This window comes from Drosophila hydei, unplaced genomic scaffold (genome assembly GCF_003285905.1).
Source record: "Drosophila hydei strain 15085-1641.00,03,60 unplaced genomic scaffold, DhydRS2 tig00000232-arrow-arrow-pilon, whole genome shotgun sequence".
NCBI lineage: Eukaryota > Metazoa > Arthropoda > Insecta > Diptera > Drosophilidae > Drosophila > Drosophila hydei.
In genome coordinates this window covers 12,580-32,968 of record NW_022045690.1, presented here as the reverse complement: position 1 = coordinate 32,968, position 20,389 = coordinate 12,580, and the positions used below count along the sequence as shown (strand labels likewise).

The window sequence follows — 20,389 nt, the reverse complement described above, 5'->3', positions numbered from 1 at the left end:
TCACCATTAATGCACAAAAGTCTGTACATACTACCTTCGCCACTAGAAGAGGAGATTGCCCAAGCGTTGCATTGGGGCCCACTATTCCCAAAGCCTCAAAAGTAAAGTACCTTGGTATCACTCTTGACAGAAGGCTGACTTTTAAAGCGCACATAAGTCAAGTAACCTCAAAATGCAAAAGCAAGCTAAAAACCCTCGACTGGATGCTGAGAGCTTCAAGCAAGTTGTCTTACAGCAGCAAGGCCGCCATCTACAAGGCAATAGTTGTCCCAACCTTCGTATATGGTATCTCTCTATGGGGCTCCTCGGCGAAGACTACAAGGAACAAAATTCAGACCCTGCAGAATAAAGCACTACGCAGATGGACTGGAGCCAGCTGGTTTGTAAGAAACTCAGTCTTACATAGGGATTTAGCAATTCCCACAGTTGCTGAACTCATTGGGCGACACAGTTCAAGATACGCGGACAGACTTGCAGCGCATCCTAACCATCTCGCAAGCAACCTGGCTATAAACAACAATAGGCGAAGACTGAAGAGATTGCATCCTCTAGACAATATTAGAACTAATTAAGATAGTAGCTACAAGTGCAGAATAATTGGCATATCTGCCCTCCCATTAGTTAAGGTTTAGAGCTAAATGCGCTATAGAGTCTAAGACAATAAGCTGCAACAAAATAAAGAAATAAAAACGAAAAAAAAAAAAAAAAAAAAAAAAAAAAAAAAAAAAAAAAAAAGTTTAATTATCTGAGCGCGCAACGCACAACAATTCTTCACGCTTAACAGGGTATTTTCACATTCAAATAAAGAAAATAAAAAACAAAGAAAATAAAAACAAAGAACTTTTCCTTTTGCTTTTTCGCCTCACGATTCGAGTGACTGGGAAGTCTTACGCTTTAGTGTTTGCATTCTGAACTTTATATAAAAAAAATCAATTCAATGCTATTCAAACTGTACAAGTAAATTTTCAATTGTTGTATAGCTGAAAAAAAGTTAAATTAGTTTAAACGAACAAACATTTTTGATATTTCGCTTCGAGCCACTGTTCGAAAATCTAAAATTGGACAATTGCAATTTATTGAATTTGGCTTTTATTGAGACGAATGTTTAGCTATTTCAGGCTGTTCAAATTCAATTAAGCATTTCCGTTTTAATGTTTAAAATATATATTTTGAAATAGTTTATATTCTCCAACGATTTCTCTGGCCTGACCACTTTTGTTTGGGAACGCGAAAAATATGTTAACAATTAAGTTTCTTTCCACTTTAATTTAAATTCATTTAGTTCTTCATTGTTTTTATTCGGTTTCAATTTGATATCATTTTTGTTTTAATTAAATCTCATATCAATTTTGTCTTTATTGCGTTTCAATTTTCTATTTAATTTCTGTATCATTTTATTTTAATTGCAATCCTGTTTCCATTCCGTTTCGATTAAATTTTATATCAGTTTCAATTCTATTTCATTTCAGTTTCAATTCGATTTCAAGCCTGTTTCAAATGCGTCTTACTATTTGCAACTTGTCACTTATTTTTTTTATTTTTGTATTCGCATTTTAAAGTATTTTTAAAACAACAATGTATATGTAAACAATGTATTTAAATTCATGGAGCTCACTTTGAGTAGGGTAATTTTCGTAAGCTACAATCATTTACTAAAAGTTAGTTTTCATTTCGATTTTATGAAATGTTCTTCATTTGATGTGCAAACTTTGCCCTGGCTTGAGTTACTTAAAAAACAATTCGTGCAGCAGAATATGCATAGAAAAAGTGCTTAAAAAAGTCGAAAAATAAATATGCTATACAAATATATATATATATATATATATATATATATACATATATGCACAGATATGTGCATAAGTTTTTCTTAAGTTAAAGTTTTGAGAAGAAAAGAAATTTTGATGTCGCATCGAAACGTTTTTACATTTTGAATATAATTTGTATGCAAATTGTAAATCTTTTGCAGCTCTTTTAGTCCCGGCAAATGATGCGAACGAAAAACACGCTAAAAGCTCAAGAATTTTACGTGACAAAGGGCTATATAATTTTGGCCTTTAATCGAATTTGGTCGTAAAACACGCATTTTATGGGTGGCGAAAAATACAAATTCGGTGTAACATTTCGCAGCACTGCTGAGCGCACTTCTCATGGAATTTCACTTTGCTAGGGTATTTAATCTTTAACTGCTTTCGAGCTAGCTATAGATGCGTATATATATATATATATATATATATATATATATATATGTATACCTGGTAGATACAATTAAATAGAGCCTCAGCGCAACTATCTCGGTGGCTGTCAGCTCTAGTTGCTGCCGTCTCTGTCTGACGCTGTTCAACACTTAAACAGTGTGTAATTTATGAGCATTTTCTACTTCTCCCATTTCTTTTTTGTGTTCCTCGCACTCAACTTACGGAAATTTTCAATTTGCAGGTACATTTACATTTTTGTGGAGCTGGTCGGGCCACATAATTAAAACGAAACGAGAGCGCGCTACAAATATTTGCATAAAACGCTGTCGGGCTAATAAGTAATGAACTAAGCCAACTTTAAAAGGCAAACAGCGCGCTGAACAAAAAACCATTACAAATACAGATAAATACCCCTACCGCCCTCCCAGTACAAAGAGTATAGAAATATATAGAGCAACGATTGCAGCAAAAGGCAACAGCTCAAAATATATTGAATAATCAAGTGCATTGCGCGATTTCTTTGAAATTTATGCAACACTGAAAAAAGCGTCACAAAGCCAAAAAGAATAAACACAATCAACAGGGAAAGAGAGCGAGAAAGGGGGGAGAGAGAGAAAGAGAAGGGTAGCGAGGGAGAGAGGGACAGCAAGAGTGGCAACATTGCCATATAACGGGATTTTTCGCCTGATTTACTGTTTGCTGTGCTTGCAGCCAACAGCGGAACATCAATCCCTTGCCAAGCCAGCACCTTTCACAACAACAAAAACAGCAACAACAACAACAGCAACAGCAACAAAATGCGTGGCCGTCACTTGCGCCGACGTTTCAGCCTGCAGCCCTCGTTCATGAAGGATGACAGTGCCGAGGATAAGCCCAAGCGTGACAAGTAAGTTATGGCCTCAAATACATATGGTAACAACTACAGCAACAACAGTACACACATACACACACAAGCTCACACATGCATAAGCTAAATTACATAGCCACATGTCAGGCAGATCGACAAGCCACCCGCAGAGCGAGCTTAAAACGCGTGAGAATTATAAGCAACGTTTGCTTATAATTATTATACTTTTTCATATATTTTCAGCAACGCATACTGCATAGGTTTAGCCATACCTTACACATTAATATATTGCTTTGCTCAATAATATTTGATATTTTAAATAAATATTTATTTAAACATGTTATATGTAAAATATAAATAGAAAAAATATATTTTCAAAATTAATATATATATATATAATTATATATTTGTCAAAATTGCATCAAATACATTTTTACTAATATTTTACTATACATAAAAAATAATCTTAACTTAAAAATAATTTAATTTCTAATTTTTAGCGTCTTTAATACCATTTTATATTTTTTATTTTTTTTAATTAAACTTTCTTGCGAAATTTAATTTATTATATATTAATTTTTTCCGGAAATAGATTTAAATTTTTTAATGTATTTTTTATTAAGTCCATTTAAAATCAATAAAAACCAATTTTTAGCTTTGTATTTGTTTCAGTTTATTGCCTTTTTTAATACAAATTTGGCTAGCCACTTTTTGTTTTATAATTTTCTTCCACATTGATTATAAAAGTGTAATTTCTGATTTGTTGTATATATAAATTAATTATTTATTTAAAATTATTTATTTATTAATTAAATTATATTTTATTTCATTTTCTTAAATATATTTTATATTTCATTGTAAACTTTTAAACATACCTTAGGCAGGAAATATATTTTTACAATTTTCCGCTAGTCCCTGAACTGTAAGTGTATTTAAAGTCCGTAGTGCAGCATCGCTCAATGACATCTATTATGTTAATTAAAATGTGATTTCTTCACTTTTTTTATTATTAAAAATAGTTTGTTAAATTGCTGATGCACAATGTAGGTATGTCCGTGGGGCAATGAATGAAACGCAAATTGTTTTTTAATTATAACCAGATTCCATGGCATGTGTTCCGCCTGTTGTGTACCGAGAGAGTAGAGCAGATGTCGCAACAAGCGCGAAATGTTATTAAATTCAATAAGAAAAAAACAACTACAATAACGGGTAAAAGGAATCCGACAGTGAAATTGTTAAAGTTCTTGCAGATATTGAATTCCTTAGAGTAGAAAGAATTTTATATTGCTTTTTTTCTTTTTTTTCTTACATTTATTTTGTTTCAAGTGGGAATATTACCAGTTGATGCCCAGGTGGATGTCACCTGCATGTCCGCTAACTGTCTAGGCTACAGGGAATGGCGAGGGGCAGCCCGACGGCATTTGCCAGATTAATTTTTCCCCCTACAACAATTACCTTTTTGCAACGTTTCAAGTTTTGTCTCACTTTGTTGTTGTTGGCCGTTCTTATTTGCTCGGTAAGACGAGCGTCAGTGGCCACCCTCACCCGCCACGTCCGCCAAGCAATGATAAGGCATTCTACGGCTGATTTGCCAAGTCCCAGTCTCAGGGCAGGGACAGAGATTCGTCGGATGGTCGAATGGTCGCAGCATTGAACTAAGGGACCATCTTTTGCATACTTTTCTTTTGTTTTCCCAGCCAACCTAAGAATTTTAGCTTTTGCAGCTTTTCGTTTTTCTCCAGCTTCCTTTTTGCTTCTTTTGGGCCGCATATTTGCGCTGATTATTTGCTCTTCTTTGTTGTTGTTATTTTTTCACTCTTGGTTTTCGGTCCGTCCGATGTTGAAAATATATATATATATATATATTATAAGTCGCTTAGATCAAACTGTCACTGCAAACTGTTTTCGCGCAATTGAGATTCCATTGTTCTTCGTGCTGCAAACTGCTGCTGAGCCTGAGCTGGGTCTTAAAATTAAATATTTTGCATAAAAAACTAGAGCTTAATGGCTAGTGCGAATGAATTGCATTAAAAAGTTCAAGCACTGATTATTATACCATCAGTCAGTCTATCCATAATATACAAAAATTATTATTAATCATATGTAATCATAATATGTTGACAATTCTGTTTGATATGTGTTTCAATTCAGTTTCAATTCTTTTTCAACTTGCTTCTAATTTTATTAATTCTCGTTTTCAATTTTGTTTCAATTTTGCTTAAATTCAAATTTGTATACTAATATATATATATACTAGATAGTATATTCAAATTAAATTTAGATCCAATTCTGCTGCAATTTTAATTTTGTTCTTTTTTTTAATTTTGTTTCAATTCAGTTTCGATTCAGTCTCGATTCAGTTTCAATTCAGGTTCAGCTCGATACCAATTTCGATTCAAATTCAATTCAGTTTCAAAATCAATTCAAATCAGCTTAAATTCAGCTTCAATTCAGTTTCAATCCACTTTCAGTTCAATTTTACACTTGTTGCCGCCTGTGAAACGTTGACGAAGACAACACAAAGCAAAGCTAAAAACTGCAATGCAATGAAAAATGAAATTGTTAAATTGCGTGCAACTGAGCTGCGGCAGCTGCAACGACAGTTGTTCAAAATATAATTCATTATAAAACGCTGCTGTTAAAGGCAGACAATATATACCTTTTCGCACACACACACGCGCGTTAGTTTGTCTTTATCTGTTGTCTTTGGTCGCGTCGTCGTTGTCCTGGCGGCAAACTGATTAATTTTAAATGTAGCGCACAGTTTTAATGAGTCGCTGAGGAGATTGAAGCGTTGCAGCAGTTGCTGTATACATCCAAAATGAACCTCCGCAGCCCCCTCTCCACTCACCCTTCTGCCCCCTGGGCGTATTGTTATATGTCAGTAGCTGAAGTAGTATGTGCCAGAATATACGTACATACGATTAAATTAATAAACATGGAAAAACGAACGCAAAATAATTCAATTTAAGTTAACTCAACTTGCAAGTCAATTTTTCTGTGGCGCTCACTTACTGTCTTCCTTGCTCTATCTATCACTGACTCTATCTCTTTTTCTCTTTCTCTCTCTCTCCTTCGCCCGCTGTCAATAGAGTGGGCCGAAATAATGCTGTGGACGATGCCATTGGACCGGCAAATGCACGTCATAAAATTGTGGTCATGGGCGCGGCCAAAGTGGGAAAAACTTCGATAATCACACAATTTCTGTATAACACATTCACCACGAAATATAAAAGGACCATCGAGGAAATGCATCAGGGAAACTTTTCAATTGCGGGCGTCAGCCTAACGCTGGACATACTCGATACGGCCGGCTCCTATGAGGTAAGTCCTCTTCACATTATATGTTTTATGTGTTAGCTCACCTTTGCTTAGTTACCTAAGTGAGTTCATTAAGTAAATCAAATTGCGTGTAAAGGGCTGCACGCCAGCTGCGTGGACTGCTCTTCCAGTGTATATACACTCTCTGTATGTATGTGTGTGTATGGGCATGCGTGTGTATACCTGTGTGTGCGCTGCTTTTAATTTTTAAATACCCGACTCTAATGGCTTTCAACACCCGCACACCCATTGGCATTCAGTTAGTGCTTCTTTTTTTTCTTTTTTTTTTTAATAATTCAGAACGATGCTTGGGCGGCGTCGCCGTTGTCGTCGCTGCTCATTGTATCCCATGTACTTGCCCCTTCCACACGAGCTGTGCTCCAGCTTCTTCTGCTTTTGTGTGCAGCGGAAATTACAGCCTGCGATTCAATTTCGCTGCCACTTCCGCTAAACGCGAATTGAAATGCTTGTTCATAAAACTGAATGGCAAGTAACAAACGGCGTCAGCAGGTGCCAAATGAAAAGAAATATGAATGGGCACACACACACTCACTCACACACGCACACTCATGTCAGACATCCATCGAGTGCAAAGCAAGTCAAGTGTGACTGCAGCAAAAGGATGCTCAACTCAGCTCAGCTCAGCTCTCTGCTCACAGCTCACAGCTCACAGCTCTCAGCTCTCAGCTGGCTATGTCCTTGATGCATTTGCCCTGGCTACAGCAACTGCTCTAATATGTTTTATCATCAGCTTAAGTTATTTTACAGCCTTCGTCGTAACATCAATAAATTATATGTATCTGCATATCCAGTAGAATGCTATTGCCTTTCCAGCTTTTGATCAAACATCATTTGTTCAAATACAAAGCTGCCGATGGCATTAGAGAGTGCTTAGTGATAAGAAGAGGAAGAATAAATCATAACTGAAAAAACATTTGGAGCTCACTCTATTGGAATAGACTTCCATCATGTCAGGTTTTTAAAATGAATTTCATATTCGTTTCATTCTAGAATCAAGATTACCTCCATAATGACAGGCTCTTGACATATTCAAACTTAAAAGTAAAAAAACCTCAAGCCTTTTGAGGTTCTGTCACATCAAGATGTTATCTAAAAATACAACTTTCTTTGAAAATTCATTTTCATCTATTGACTTTATTATTGTTGCCCTCTCACTCTGACTCGCTCTCGACCTCTCTTTTCTTGCTCTGGCAATATTTCGAGCTAATGGTTTAAGGTTGCAAGAAGCTATTTCACTTTCAGTTTCCTTTGGAAAACTATAAGCTCTTGATTACTAAATGTCACGTAGTCTAGTCAGACTAGACGAAGAGAAATGTTCTAAGCGCTGATTCCTATAAAATTCCGTCAAAATATTTTACACAGATCCTGAAAGAGTTTTTTAATGCAATACAAATAAAACTTGAAGCCTTAAAAATTCTATAAATAATACGAAAATAACAAAACGAAACGAATGCATTTTACATTTACAACCTCAGAACAAGAGAGAGAGAGGCAGACTTAATGTGTATGGATGCTGCTAGCATGTAATATATAATATATGTATAAAGCATATGTTAGTGAATATATATATATATATATATATATATATATGTAATATCGAGTTGTTGCTTGCCCTTATGCACATATATTTGACTGTGGCAACTGTTGCCTCACGAGTGCCGTCGCAATTTCCGTGGCTCGACAGGCAAACAGCAGGCGGTGGACGCCAAAGAATGTTACAAGTAACAAGTAGCAAGTACATATATGCAACATGTACTCGCTCTCTCTCTCTCTCTCTCTTTGTCTGCCTCACTCTCTGCCGCTATTTGAGCAGCAAATAGTTGTGCGCGCTTGTCGCCACCCACGAAGCCATTTGACAAGTTGCTTTTACATCGAAATGAAGCTTGTCGCAAATCAAGCTTAATTCCCACCATTTATCGTGTATGGCAGGCACATCAATTATGCATTTGTTCGAGCGTTGAAAGCCGAGCCTAATAGCCGCAGTTGGAATCACAATTGACAAGCAGCTACAGCCAACTGTCATATATGGCCATTAAGCTGGCCTCATGCAGTTGTCACCTGATCTGAGCGTTCACCTGAAATTAAATGTCATTTGCCATTGTGTTCAATTTGTGCTTAGACACAATGACAATAACACGAATTGTCCAATTTAATATTTGTCAAGCGAGCTGAGGTTCAAATTTGTATTTAATATCGTGTCTAAGCGTTTGTCAAGTTTAACAGCCACATAATTGGCGCTTAGCTTAATTTATGTCTGCTTGAAATTAATTTGCGAGTTTTCTTTATGACAACAACTAAAACACGAAATTCTTGTAATAATAGTAAAATCGGCTTTGGATTGCAAATATTTGGTAAATTCCATGCATATTTTATAGGAAGAAACGTCTAGACCACATGCCCGTATAGAAATTTTTTAATTCAGCTTGAACTGAAAACGAGACGAACCTAATATACCCTTGGCCCAATTACAAGCGATTGTTCCTGCAGGCGCTATAAATTATAAAAAGGAAAGAACTTCCGAAGAAAACTTGGTTTTTCATCTAGCTATGCTGTAGAGCTAGAGATATTTATGGAGACAGGATGATAACTAATAGATCCTTTTTGGATTGCAAAAGATTTTGTGCTAAATCAGTATAAAAACTTTATCAGAAAGATGAAAGATAAAGAACCGTTTTCTCTATGATATGTGCTGAAATAAATAAAAACATAAATGGAATTTAAATGCTTAAGCTAATACTAAGCCTAATGCAAATACTAATACTAATGCTAATGCTAATGCTAATGCTAATGCTAATGCTAATGCTAATGCTAATGCTAATGATAATGATAATGCAAATACTAATACTAATGCTAATGCTAATGCTAATGCTAATGCTAATGCAAATGCTAATGCTAATGCTAATGCTAATGCTAATGCTAATGCTAATGCTAATGCTAATGCTAATGCTAATGCTAATGCTAATGCTATTCAATGCAAAAGAAATACCATTTCTGGAGTTCAGTTCCTTGGTAGGGTATCATGACGTTGAGCATTCTCGCCGTATGCAACATTTTTGCCTTGGACTGTAACTCGACTAAAAACAACAACAACAACAAAAGCAACGAAAACTCGCATAAAATTTTAACACATTTACGCAGCGCTCATAAATTTTATGATGTGTTGAATATTCCCGAGGGCTCAGACACTCGACGACGAGCGCCACATAAATCGCATAGTGCCAACTACCCCATATGTGAGTGTGTGTGTGTGTGTTGCCGCATATTTATACACACACACACATGATGTGTGCGTCGGGTTAGACCTCTGCGAGTGGCTAATAATTTACAAACTGCCCTGGGACTGGGCTAAGGGCAAACGGATTTCAGATGGCATCAGGCACTAGTAAAATAAAAATTGGCCTTTGTTCGGCTCGAATGATGAGATTGAAGTGCCCATAACTAGAGCACCATCAAATAAATCATATCACATCATGTCGTGTGTATGCATTCTCGTAAAAATTTATACTTCTTATCACAGCGATAAATTTTTTACATGCAGCCCAATATCTATAATTAATTTGTTTATTAATTAAACATGAATATCGAACTGAGCTTGATGAATGGCCAAATATTATATGTAGATGCATATATTATTAATGAAATATAAATTGCGAATAGATATCTAGATCGAAATGCCATTTCAAAGATATTTACATAAGTCAAGCTAGAAGCTTGCTATGGTAACAGGCAGAAGAAGGAGGAATTTAAAATCTATTATGTAGGTCTAGGTGAATAGACAGACTTTGACTGCAAATATATTAGAGAATACTTTACTTTATTTAGGAAAATGAAAAACAAAAAAAGAGCAAATAAAACAATCCTTTTTGACAGGCAATTAAAATAGATAAATGCCAAAAGAACGTCCTGCAGAATAGCAATTCAATTTAATTGAACAAATTGTCAACGGAAAATAATTCTTTTAGCTATTAGTTCCATTGTGTTTTGTGACAGTTGGTGACAGAAATTAATTGAAATGCAACCGCTTCGTTTGTAGACTAATATTGTATATTCACATATATGTATAGAAGTTATCGCATTTGTGGTTAACAATCCCACGATCAGCCATTTGAACAAAGCTTAGTTCGCTTTCCTAGTGAATTCGAGTATTTGATGTTTGTGTATTGCGTGTACGTGCGGGCGTACAGCGCGTATACGCAATCATTTTCAGCCAAGTAGCCGCAATAAACTGCATTCTGCGGTGACATCTAGCAAACAAAACCGCAACAGCATGCACACAAACACACACACATACACACACACACACGGACAGGTTATCAGCTGCTGGCGCTGGTTGCACGCTTATCGCAACGGCAGCCATTGCATCTGTTGGGGCAGGCGCACAAGTGCGGAATGATGAGCGGCATGTGGGTGGGGCGAGTGAGCAGGTTAGTGGCAATAGTTTCCACTGGCTTAGCACAAATGCTGGCGGCCATTGTGCAAAAAATGTTTCACGGCCCGAGAGCTGTGGCAACGTGGCACACGGTGCGTATGAAATATTTCCTTTGCTAGCCGAGGCAGACACGGATAACAAACGCAGGATATTTTATGAAAAGCGCTCTATAAGTGCCCACGCAACAAAATTCAATTAATAGACTGCCAACTACTGCCTCCACATGCACTATATATTATTGTTTCAAACAAAGTAAATGAAAAAATACAAATAAAATGTAAAAAAGAACAGAAGAAAAACAAGGCAACCGACTGTACAATGCTATGGGTAACTAAGCTAATCTGTTTATACTACTGATAGTTTACGAATTGCTATCGATAGTGCCAAGTTGTATAACAACAAAGGGCTTTTAGCCATATGTGGGTTAAGCGCTTAACAATTTAATTCCATGATGAAATGCATTTCACTAAAAGCGACGGAAGCTTTTTATAAGCAGATTAATATGTGGCTCTGCGCCGAGGTGTGTTCGTGAACTTAGCACTGATTATCGATATTTAATTTACAGCTCAAGTTAATGCCATTCATCAATCACACCTCGTTGACATTCACATTTGCAATTTCTTTATGAGCGTCCGCAATGCAAATATTAATTTTGTAGCACAAATAGAAAATGCCAAATGAATTGTATCAGTTTTTTTTTATTAATTTTTACACCGACTGTAAGCGTACTTATCTGCCGCACTGTTGGCCCACATTTGCGCTGTTGCTATTTATTTGCTTTTCATTCATATGGATTTCCCATCCTTTTATATTGAATGGTATTTTTTTCAGTTGGCTTATATATTTCATTGGCTATGAAAATGTATTTTAAAAAATGTGGGGTAGCTAAAATAAAAATAAAAATAAAAATAAAAATATATTTGATGTATTTTGGTTTTATATATTATAAAATTTATTTTAATATATTTGCTTGCAAACAAAATTCGTTGTAGTTATTAATTTCAATACTATGCTGCCAAATACAGGGTAGCTCATGGTCTATAGCTCGTGAACTTGGAATTTTTAATTAAAATTCAACTGTAAATTACGCATGCAACAGCTATTAACAAACGCTTGCATTTTTCCAATAATACACGCTCATTGAGCTATACAAATATTAAAAAAATATTAATAATAAAACAAAATAGGAGAACTCTAGTCGGTAGTGTCTGACTAGCAGATACCCTGAACCCTTGGCAGAGCTCCTTTGCCAATCATACACATACAGTTGTAGTTGCTGATTAAGTTTTCTTCTCATTGGACTTTGTTAATCAATCATTTTCACAGCTTGCTAATGACATCTGTATGTGTCTATTTGCCAAAGCACAAGTCTCTAGTATGTGAAATACGTTTTAAATTAGTTTGCAATGTGATGAGGCATTCAGCATTCGCAGTGCTCAAAAGCTGTGTATTCATCACTAGCTTTTGTAGTGTGGAAATTGCAGTTACGTGATAGACTGGCAGGCTGACTGACAGATAGACAGAGTAACATGTCTAGATCCACAGCTCCTTCCACCTGTCACATGCATGTTCACACAACCATTATACCCTGCAGACCTACTTGCAAATGATTAACACATAATCAGTGATTAGAATGCATGTTAAATGTTTCATGAACATAAATAGATAATGATATGTTCAGCATTTCGTTCGGCTTTTGTCATTTACATATAATTGAATGTCACTAATATGCAGAACTTTCAATTAATTCATTGTTATTTATTATACGCAAATTGTTGCAAATTGTCAGGCATTTAAATATTCATAAAAAAATCGGAATTCGAGCGAGATAAAAGAAGCAAAAGAAATACAAATGAAAATGAAATAAATTAGGTAAAATTAATTATAAATTTATATAAACTGCATTTAAGTACAATCTAATCCAAGCATAATAAACAGCTAACAGTAATTAGTCAATGCTGAGCTGTAAAACAGTTTTGGCTGTAAATCAAATGTTCACAAATTCAGATATCAAACAGAAACTCACTTTATATGAGCAGCGCTTGACAGCTGGGCTATGCAATTATCGTTCACTTTTTAGCACGTGAATCCATATAGAAATATAATAAACTTATTTAAGCAACGAATACTTTTATTTCGAATGCATTAAGCAAAGGCTAAAGACTAAGCTGCTTGACTAAGAGACAGAAGACTTGCGATTCTTTTCTTGAATATCCCTGGGACGTAGTCGAGGCAAAAGGTGATCAGATCAAGACAAAGTTAATTAATTCAATATTTTTGGTGATTGGCATACTTTATATACTTTAAAGTACTACGAAAACATTTGTCAAGGCACATCCAATGGCGTAATATAACAGAAATAGCAATAACAAATAGTAAATAGACATTTACAGGGACGCCAAGTGATGCAGAGTCGACCACATCTCACTCCAACCTGTTCTACCCCTTAGGGCACACACACTATAACTATATGACACACTTTCAATAGGTTTCAGGTAACTAGAAAAAAGTCGCTCACACAGTTGGCTGGCAGCTGTTGCTTGGTGTTTAATGAAATTAAAAACTGTTCTCCATGTCGTTTCTAACTTGATTTTGAAAGTTCGCCAGTTTTTCTGTAACGTGCTGTCGTCGTAGTTGTTATTAAATTTGTTAGCTGACTCTAATCAAATTCTATAGCAAAAGCTCAACTTTTCAGAGCCAATAAGCGAATGAAGCCGAGGGCTCACCCAAAGACAATTGCAGCCAGCAGCCGAAAAAAACTTGCGATTGCAACCGCCATTGTTGCCATTGGTTGGCTGTCACCAAAAAAAAAAAACAAAAATGAGAAGAGCGAAGGGAAATGTTGCACACATAGACAATCAGCACGACAAGTGGCAACAATTTCGAGTCCATTGAGAAATCAGAGAGCAAAACACATGCACTGTGCGAAGCCAAGCTCATCCTGGCAGTTGTCGTCCTTGGCTTGCCAAGCTGTCTGTGAAATGTGTAACGAGCGGAAACCGCAGCGTGGAGCGGGAGAGGGAGAGAGAGAGGGGGAGGGGGAGAAAGTGAGATGTAGAGTGATAACATTGAGCAGGATAGCTTTTGGCAGCCGTCTGCCACCTGCCACCTGCCAGCTGCCAGTCTGCCAAACGTCCCGCTTGAGTGTGCATAAAAAAGGGTCACTCATAGCCAGCTCCTGCTGAGCGCTTGGCTAAGCTATCGCTGTGTCACATGCTGTGCTGCCACCGCTGCTGCTGCTATGACTGTTCTTCTGGCATATGCACTCATTTCCAATGCAATAATATGCAATCATAGCAATGCCAGCTGCAGCAACCAAAAAAACAGCTGAAGTCGTTAGCACTCGACGTGGAGATGCTCTGTTCACAGCTCAGTAAAATGACGAGCAAAATGGAAATATTTTAAAAATTTCAAAAATTTACATATTAAATTTGTTCTGTTTTGGAAACAATTTAAGCCAGGCTATCATAATAAGAGTGAACAGAGTTTACCTGAAGTATATTAGCCTCATGAAGTATATTAGCCTTAGAGATACCTATTGCTTATGTCTTAAAAGAGGCCAAGTCTCCTTTACTTTAAGCCTTAACGATTATCTAATCTTTTCATTGCAAAGCAAACTAATTCATCAAATTTAATAGCACAAATATATATATTCATATTCATATTCACAAATATATATATATTTATTTATTCACATTCACATTCATTTTGTGCCCTTCCCCTTTAGATATTACTTATATATACTTTTGCCTACATTTTTCCAATCCGCAATTTTTTGTGATCTTCAGCTGCTGTTTCGTCGTCCTCTCATGGGCTTCTTTTAGGTCAGATATTTGCAGCCAAAAAGGTCGAAGCTGTAGGCACAAGTGAGGGAAATAAAGCAGCTCTCAAGCAACTCGCCCGAGCGTGTTTATTGAAAATATATATAGAGTATAGCTAGGATTATTCACTATGCACTATATTTAAAATGCATGTTTCATATCTGAACAATGAGTTCTAACATTGCAAATGTTGCGCATTCGCATTAGTTGCTGAAAAATGGAATTAAATTTTTTTGAATTATGAACTTTGGAAACCATATATCGGCTGCAAGCTGCACTCTATAAGCTGGACAGAGGGCAAAGTTTGCTGATGACGCAGCAGCAGCAGCAGCAGCAGCAGCATGTGCACCTGTGCCTGGTGCTGCCTCTGGCCTGATGTGAGCACTGCCATTGTTAGCATTTTCATTCTTTTCATTTGTATTTATATATACATTTTTTTGTTGTTCGATGCCAGCCTTTCTATTAGCCAGCAACTGCAGCGGCTGCTGCAGCGGCTGCTGCCATGCTGACGCACAACTGTACATAAAATTTAACTTAAGGCAGGGCATGTTGTTGCCGGACTGCGACTCTCAACGTGACTCCCATAATGACTCTGACTGTGACTGGCTGTGGCCGGGCCGCATGGCTTTGGAAGCCATTAATGTTAGATGGAACGGCAAACAGCAACAGACACCAGATCGTAGCCGAAATGCTGCGGTTGCGGGTAGCCGACAGCCAAACATGTTCCCTGTCACACAATCAGATAAGCAGATAGAAAGAGACGCAGTCAGGAGAGATAGAGCGGACCAGGCAGCCAGACTTAACAAAATCCATTTCAGGCATTAAGGCGAGCTCCTTCTCAAAAGTGTGCGTCTCTAATTCATTTCATTTGCGGTTCTGTTTTCCTCTCTGCTTGCCAAAGCTATTTTATTTATTTAATCAATTTGTAACGCTGTGAAATAACTGTATATACATTTATATACATATATTCATATAAAGTGATGTATATGTCTACCTATCTATGCCAACTGAATATATTATTATAGGCATCAGAAAAGAGTGTTGAATAACTTATCAAAACTTTTTTATAGTATTGCAAAACACAAAATCCTAATGTGCGCAAAGACTTGACTCTTTTCTAGCACCTATAACACTATTTTATTTAGTGTTGCGAGACCAAACAAGGTTTCGATAAGTTATACAACACTCTTATGATATATATATATATATATATATATATATCCCCTCTAAAGGAACAGTTTACTTAATATAATTTCCTTTTTTGTACTGCCCCCACAACACTACATATGCTGCCGTTTTGCAACACTGCAACTTTAGCTCTTTTGCCTCAGCATTTTTTCTGCAAAGAGTATTTCTATGAGAGCCGTAGATTTTACTCAGCATTTTATACCCGTTCAAAATGTGAAGCGAGTCTATTGGTGCTGTAAAATATGGAATCTTTAATCGCATAGACGCTCAGCCTTTCCACAGTTAGAATGCCAAGACTGACTTCATATATCTACTGTCTAAATGTTATATAAGGCATATCAAATATAGATGCTTATCATACCTATCATATTCCTAGATCTATTCACATAATAAATTTTAATGATATTTACAAGCTGTTTTTTTAAATTCTGAACGAGTATTAGGCAGTCGGTTATGCAGTTTATTTTCATTTCTATTTTCCACACACACATACATACACATATATTTTTTTGCTGGTTAAAATTTGCTTAATTGAGTCCTGCACGGTACATGCGTTCCAGCTCCCAGCGGACACATTGGGTCGGCATTGTTTCAGCTCGTGCCGTTGGCTGCTGCTGCTGCTGCTGCTAAAAGATTTAAAGCATAATTCACAATTTGTGTGGCCTACGACGCACGCGGCTTGACCATTTGGCATACTGAAATTCAGTTATGGGTCAGCTGACTGTGTGGTGACATTTTAAAATGCCACAAATGTTGCATGATGCTCTGCTCTGCTGTTTTAATGAAATAAACAAAGAGAAAGGCAATCAGCTCTGAGCAAAGATAGATGCAACAAAAGTCTAAAATAAAGCAGTGAGCCAAATTAACTGAATATGAATATATATGTATGTATTTATTCAAAGTAAACATTTGACTCTGTATTTTATATGCTAAAAAATCGTTTTAGAAAAGTGCTTTTGTTCCTTTTGTGCATGACATTATAACATACACACGCACAACAAAAAGTCAATGGGCAAATGTTCAAGTTTACTTTGCAACTTGACAAACATTTAATGAGAAAAAGCGGGGGCAAAGGGGAGGTTAGGTCTCCAGTTGCTTGCCTCGAAACGCTTAACAAAATTTACATTATTATCTGTCATTATTAAAATATGTGCATAAATGTATGCACAGACCTGTCAAAGTGTGTATGTGTGTGTGTGTGCGTGCAAGTGTGTATGCAAATACAATAATAATATGCAAATTTTTAACAGCATTTTATGTGTAATTTAAGCCGCTTGTTCAACACTTTTTCCACTCACTCTGTCGCCCTCTCTCTCTCCCAGTCTCTCTCGCTCTCTTTCTGCCTTTCTCCTTCTGTCCTTCTTTGTGCCTTTTATCTATCAAATGTCACTGGGCTTTTGGTAAAAATTGTAATGCCCGCATATTCGCTTTTGCAGTTCCCAGCAATGCGCGCTCTATCCATATCATCGGCAGACGCTTTCATCCTGGTCTACGATGTCACCGATGCGTCCACGTTCGAGGAGGTGCGGGCCATACGAGATCAAATACATGAGACAAAGGCAACCACAGCGGTGCCAATTGTGGTTGTTGGCAATAAGGTGGACCTGCTGGCCGAGGATGGAGAACTGCGCGAGGTGAGTCGACGCGCACGGGTCAATACTAATAATAATGATCATTGTCATTAATATTAACATTGTTATTGTCATTATTATGATCATCTACAATTATGTTAAATATCATTGCTAATATAATTATTATTTGCATTAATATTATCATTGTTAGTGTCATTATTATGATCATCTATAATTATGTTAAATATCATTGCTAATATAATTATTATTTGCATTAATATTATCATTGTTGTCAGCATTACTATTATTCTCACAGCAATTAACATTAGTCTTATCATTACTATTAACATTTCTATTAGTATTAATATTATTTCCTTAGCAATTATCATTATAGTAATGATTCATTATTATTACTCAATGCTCAATCTCATTACTAATACAATTATTATTATCATTGCTATTAGTATTAGCATCATCATTAGTATCAATATTATTACTTTTCATCACTCGTTTCATTATAATCATTACTTCATTATTATAATTATCATTATTATCGTATTTATTAGTGGCGACAATGAGACGCGATGGTTTTGCGAAGCCGCGGCTACTTCCATTATTATAATTGTTATTATTTTCATTATTATTCTCATTGTTATTATCATTATTTTGGCGTATATGCTTAACAATTAATTTCAAGCGCGCCTTGTGGCCCAAATGACAACAGCAACGGCATTTCTAACTGATTTAATTTTTGTTGGCAAAAGCACTCAAAGGAGTGTTTATAAAACACACACCAGTACACACAAAAACACACACACACACACACCAGTAGGCACAGACAGGCCGCAGTAATTCGTAACCCGTTTATAAGCTATGCAAATTGCTTTTGTTTCGGCCCAAGCAATTATGTAAAGTTTGTCAAGCGTGACCAGCTACGTGACGACGGTGTAGGGTGTAGGGTGTAGGGCTTGGGGCGTAGGGCGTGGCCTGGGTGACTACTTCAATTGGGCACAACAAACTCCTACTGAGCCTAGTCCACAACTTGCATTGAAAGTAAAATAAAAGCCAAAAGTAAAATTTATTTTGTCTTTTTCAGTTTTGTTTTCAACTTTTGCCAAACTTAGCTAAACAATTCGCTGGATTTAATGACATCTATATATTTTGCAATCTGTTGTCAAGCTCACATACATTTAATTATCAATGACAGATGAAGATTAGAATAATTCAACTGACTATTTTCATACCAACATCTGAAATGTGATATTCTGCTTTTAATTTTCTCAAATATGTATGTAAAGAGTAATGTCAGTTTCGATAACTATAATTCAACTAGCTGTTTAAATACTCAGTCAGATCTGCCACCTTGACATGAATCGTTTGACTTAAACTTAGCTGTTTAGATGCCACTTGAGTTACGTCTTTATGGCTGCATTCAAGATGCAGGCAACATGCTGCACAGCTAAGAAGCTTAAGCAACATGAGTGAAGAAAAGATAGCCACATAGAGTTGAGTATTGAATAAAGCGCAGTAAATCGATTCAGTGCCTACATTCTAGACTTTATTGGTTAAATTACAGAGTAAATTGGGCTCTACGCTTACAGCCAGCTTAGTCGAGGCAGCCACAGCAATGATTTACCACTCTCTGAAAATATAGCTTTAAAAGATAGTAAAACACAATGACATTGCTCAAACCATTGGAATTTTCATTCCTTTTGCTCTGTTTTGGTCAGCCTTGACAACAACTTTGAACGGTGTATGTGCACCTGGAACACATATATATTTTGTGATACAAAATGCTAAACAAAAGAAGTTGCAATAAAAGTTCATTAAGTCGTAAACCCTTCAACTATTCTAATGAAGTGTAAGCTCAAAGGAGCAAAAGTCACGCGAAATAAGATCCCAGCAAAAGTTGCTGCAAAGCCCTTTGTGCATAATTAGTGCCAGACGTGGCAACATTCGAGTGAGCCACAAAATTAGCACAAAATGGCAATGGCAATGGCAATGGAATGCACAGCAAGAACCACTGTGCACAGTGAGCAAGACGCAGCAGAAGTGAACGATGAAAAGATTCAGAAAGTCAGATTTCTCTTAACTTTTATAAAAATAAAAAAGTGAACTAAATAATAAAAAAATAAAATAAATAATATGCATAGCTTAGCTCGATTATCACTTAAATAATCGAAGTGAAATCCGCTAAAGTTACACTATAGAAAATAAAATAAAACACAAAATGCTAAACATTTGCTGGAATTGTAAAACTTTTGCATTCAACTTGAGTGGAACAAAAAAAATCACTTTCCAGTGGCTAAGCGCACGAATTTTGTTGTTGCCTTGAAGTTTGTGTCGAAAGCGCCAGTAGATATGCAATGGCTATTGGTGCATTGTATACATATCTATATATATATATATATATTACGTATACGTATTCGCATTACCCAAACCTCCCCGCGGCCACTTACAGAACTTTTCCGCACAGTTTTTATCATCCGACGCCAACTTTTGTCGCTGTCGCAGTGGCAGTCGCAGTTTATTGCCGTTTCTTGCATATCGTTTCATTTGACAGCAAGCACAATACATATATTTATATATGTTTGTATGCATGGGCTACATAAATACCCTGTAATAACGTCAAGCATATCTTTAATGATCGTCGTTTGGCCAAATGGAATTTTGTATTAGTTTATGCAAATTGAGGGCCAAGAGCCAGCTGCGCTGTCTCTTTTTTACCCCGTGGCCAGTTTAGATCTTAAACTCAATTTAAAGTACCCAGACACAAACACACACACAGAGAAAGGTACACACAGTCAAATTATCTGCTGTAGAATTTGCCTTAAATGGATTTAACCAACGTTTGCTTTAAATTCAATTTCATTTCTTTCAAAATAATTTATTAAAATTAAAATACCAAACTTCTTTAAGTTTTGCTCTCAGTGGGCCACTCCATGACTTCGTATATTTATTATTTATAATTTATATTATGTATTATTTTTATTATT

General features: G+C 36.2%; 1 protein-coding gene across 1 annotated transcript in view; it reads left to right on the top strand.

The window, feature by feature from the left end:
• The window catches only part of LOC111602830 (ras-related protein Rap-2b), a 43,954-nt gene that overhangs the window by 16,286 nt on the left and 7,279 nt on the right, over window positions 1-20,389 (top strand). The window contains exons 2-4 of the mRNA XM_023320140.2: window positions 2,907-3,081; window positions 6,135-6,366; window positions 17,259-17,456. Coding sequence (XP_023175908.1) covers window positions 2,993-3,081; window positions 6,135-6,366; window positions 17,259-17,456 — 519 coding nt within the window. The 5' untranslated portion in view covers window positions 2,907-2,992. The remainder of the gene's footprint in view (window positions 1-2,906; window positions 3,082-6,134; window positions 6,367-17,258; window positions 17,457-20,389) is intronic.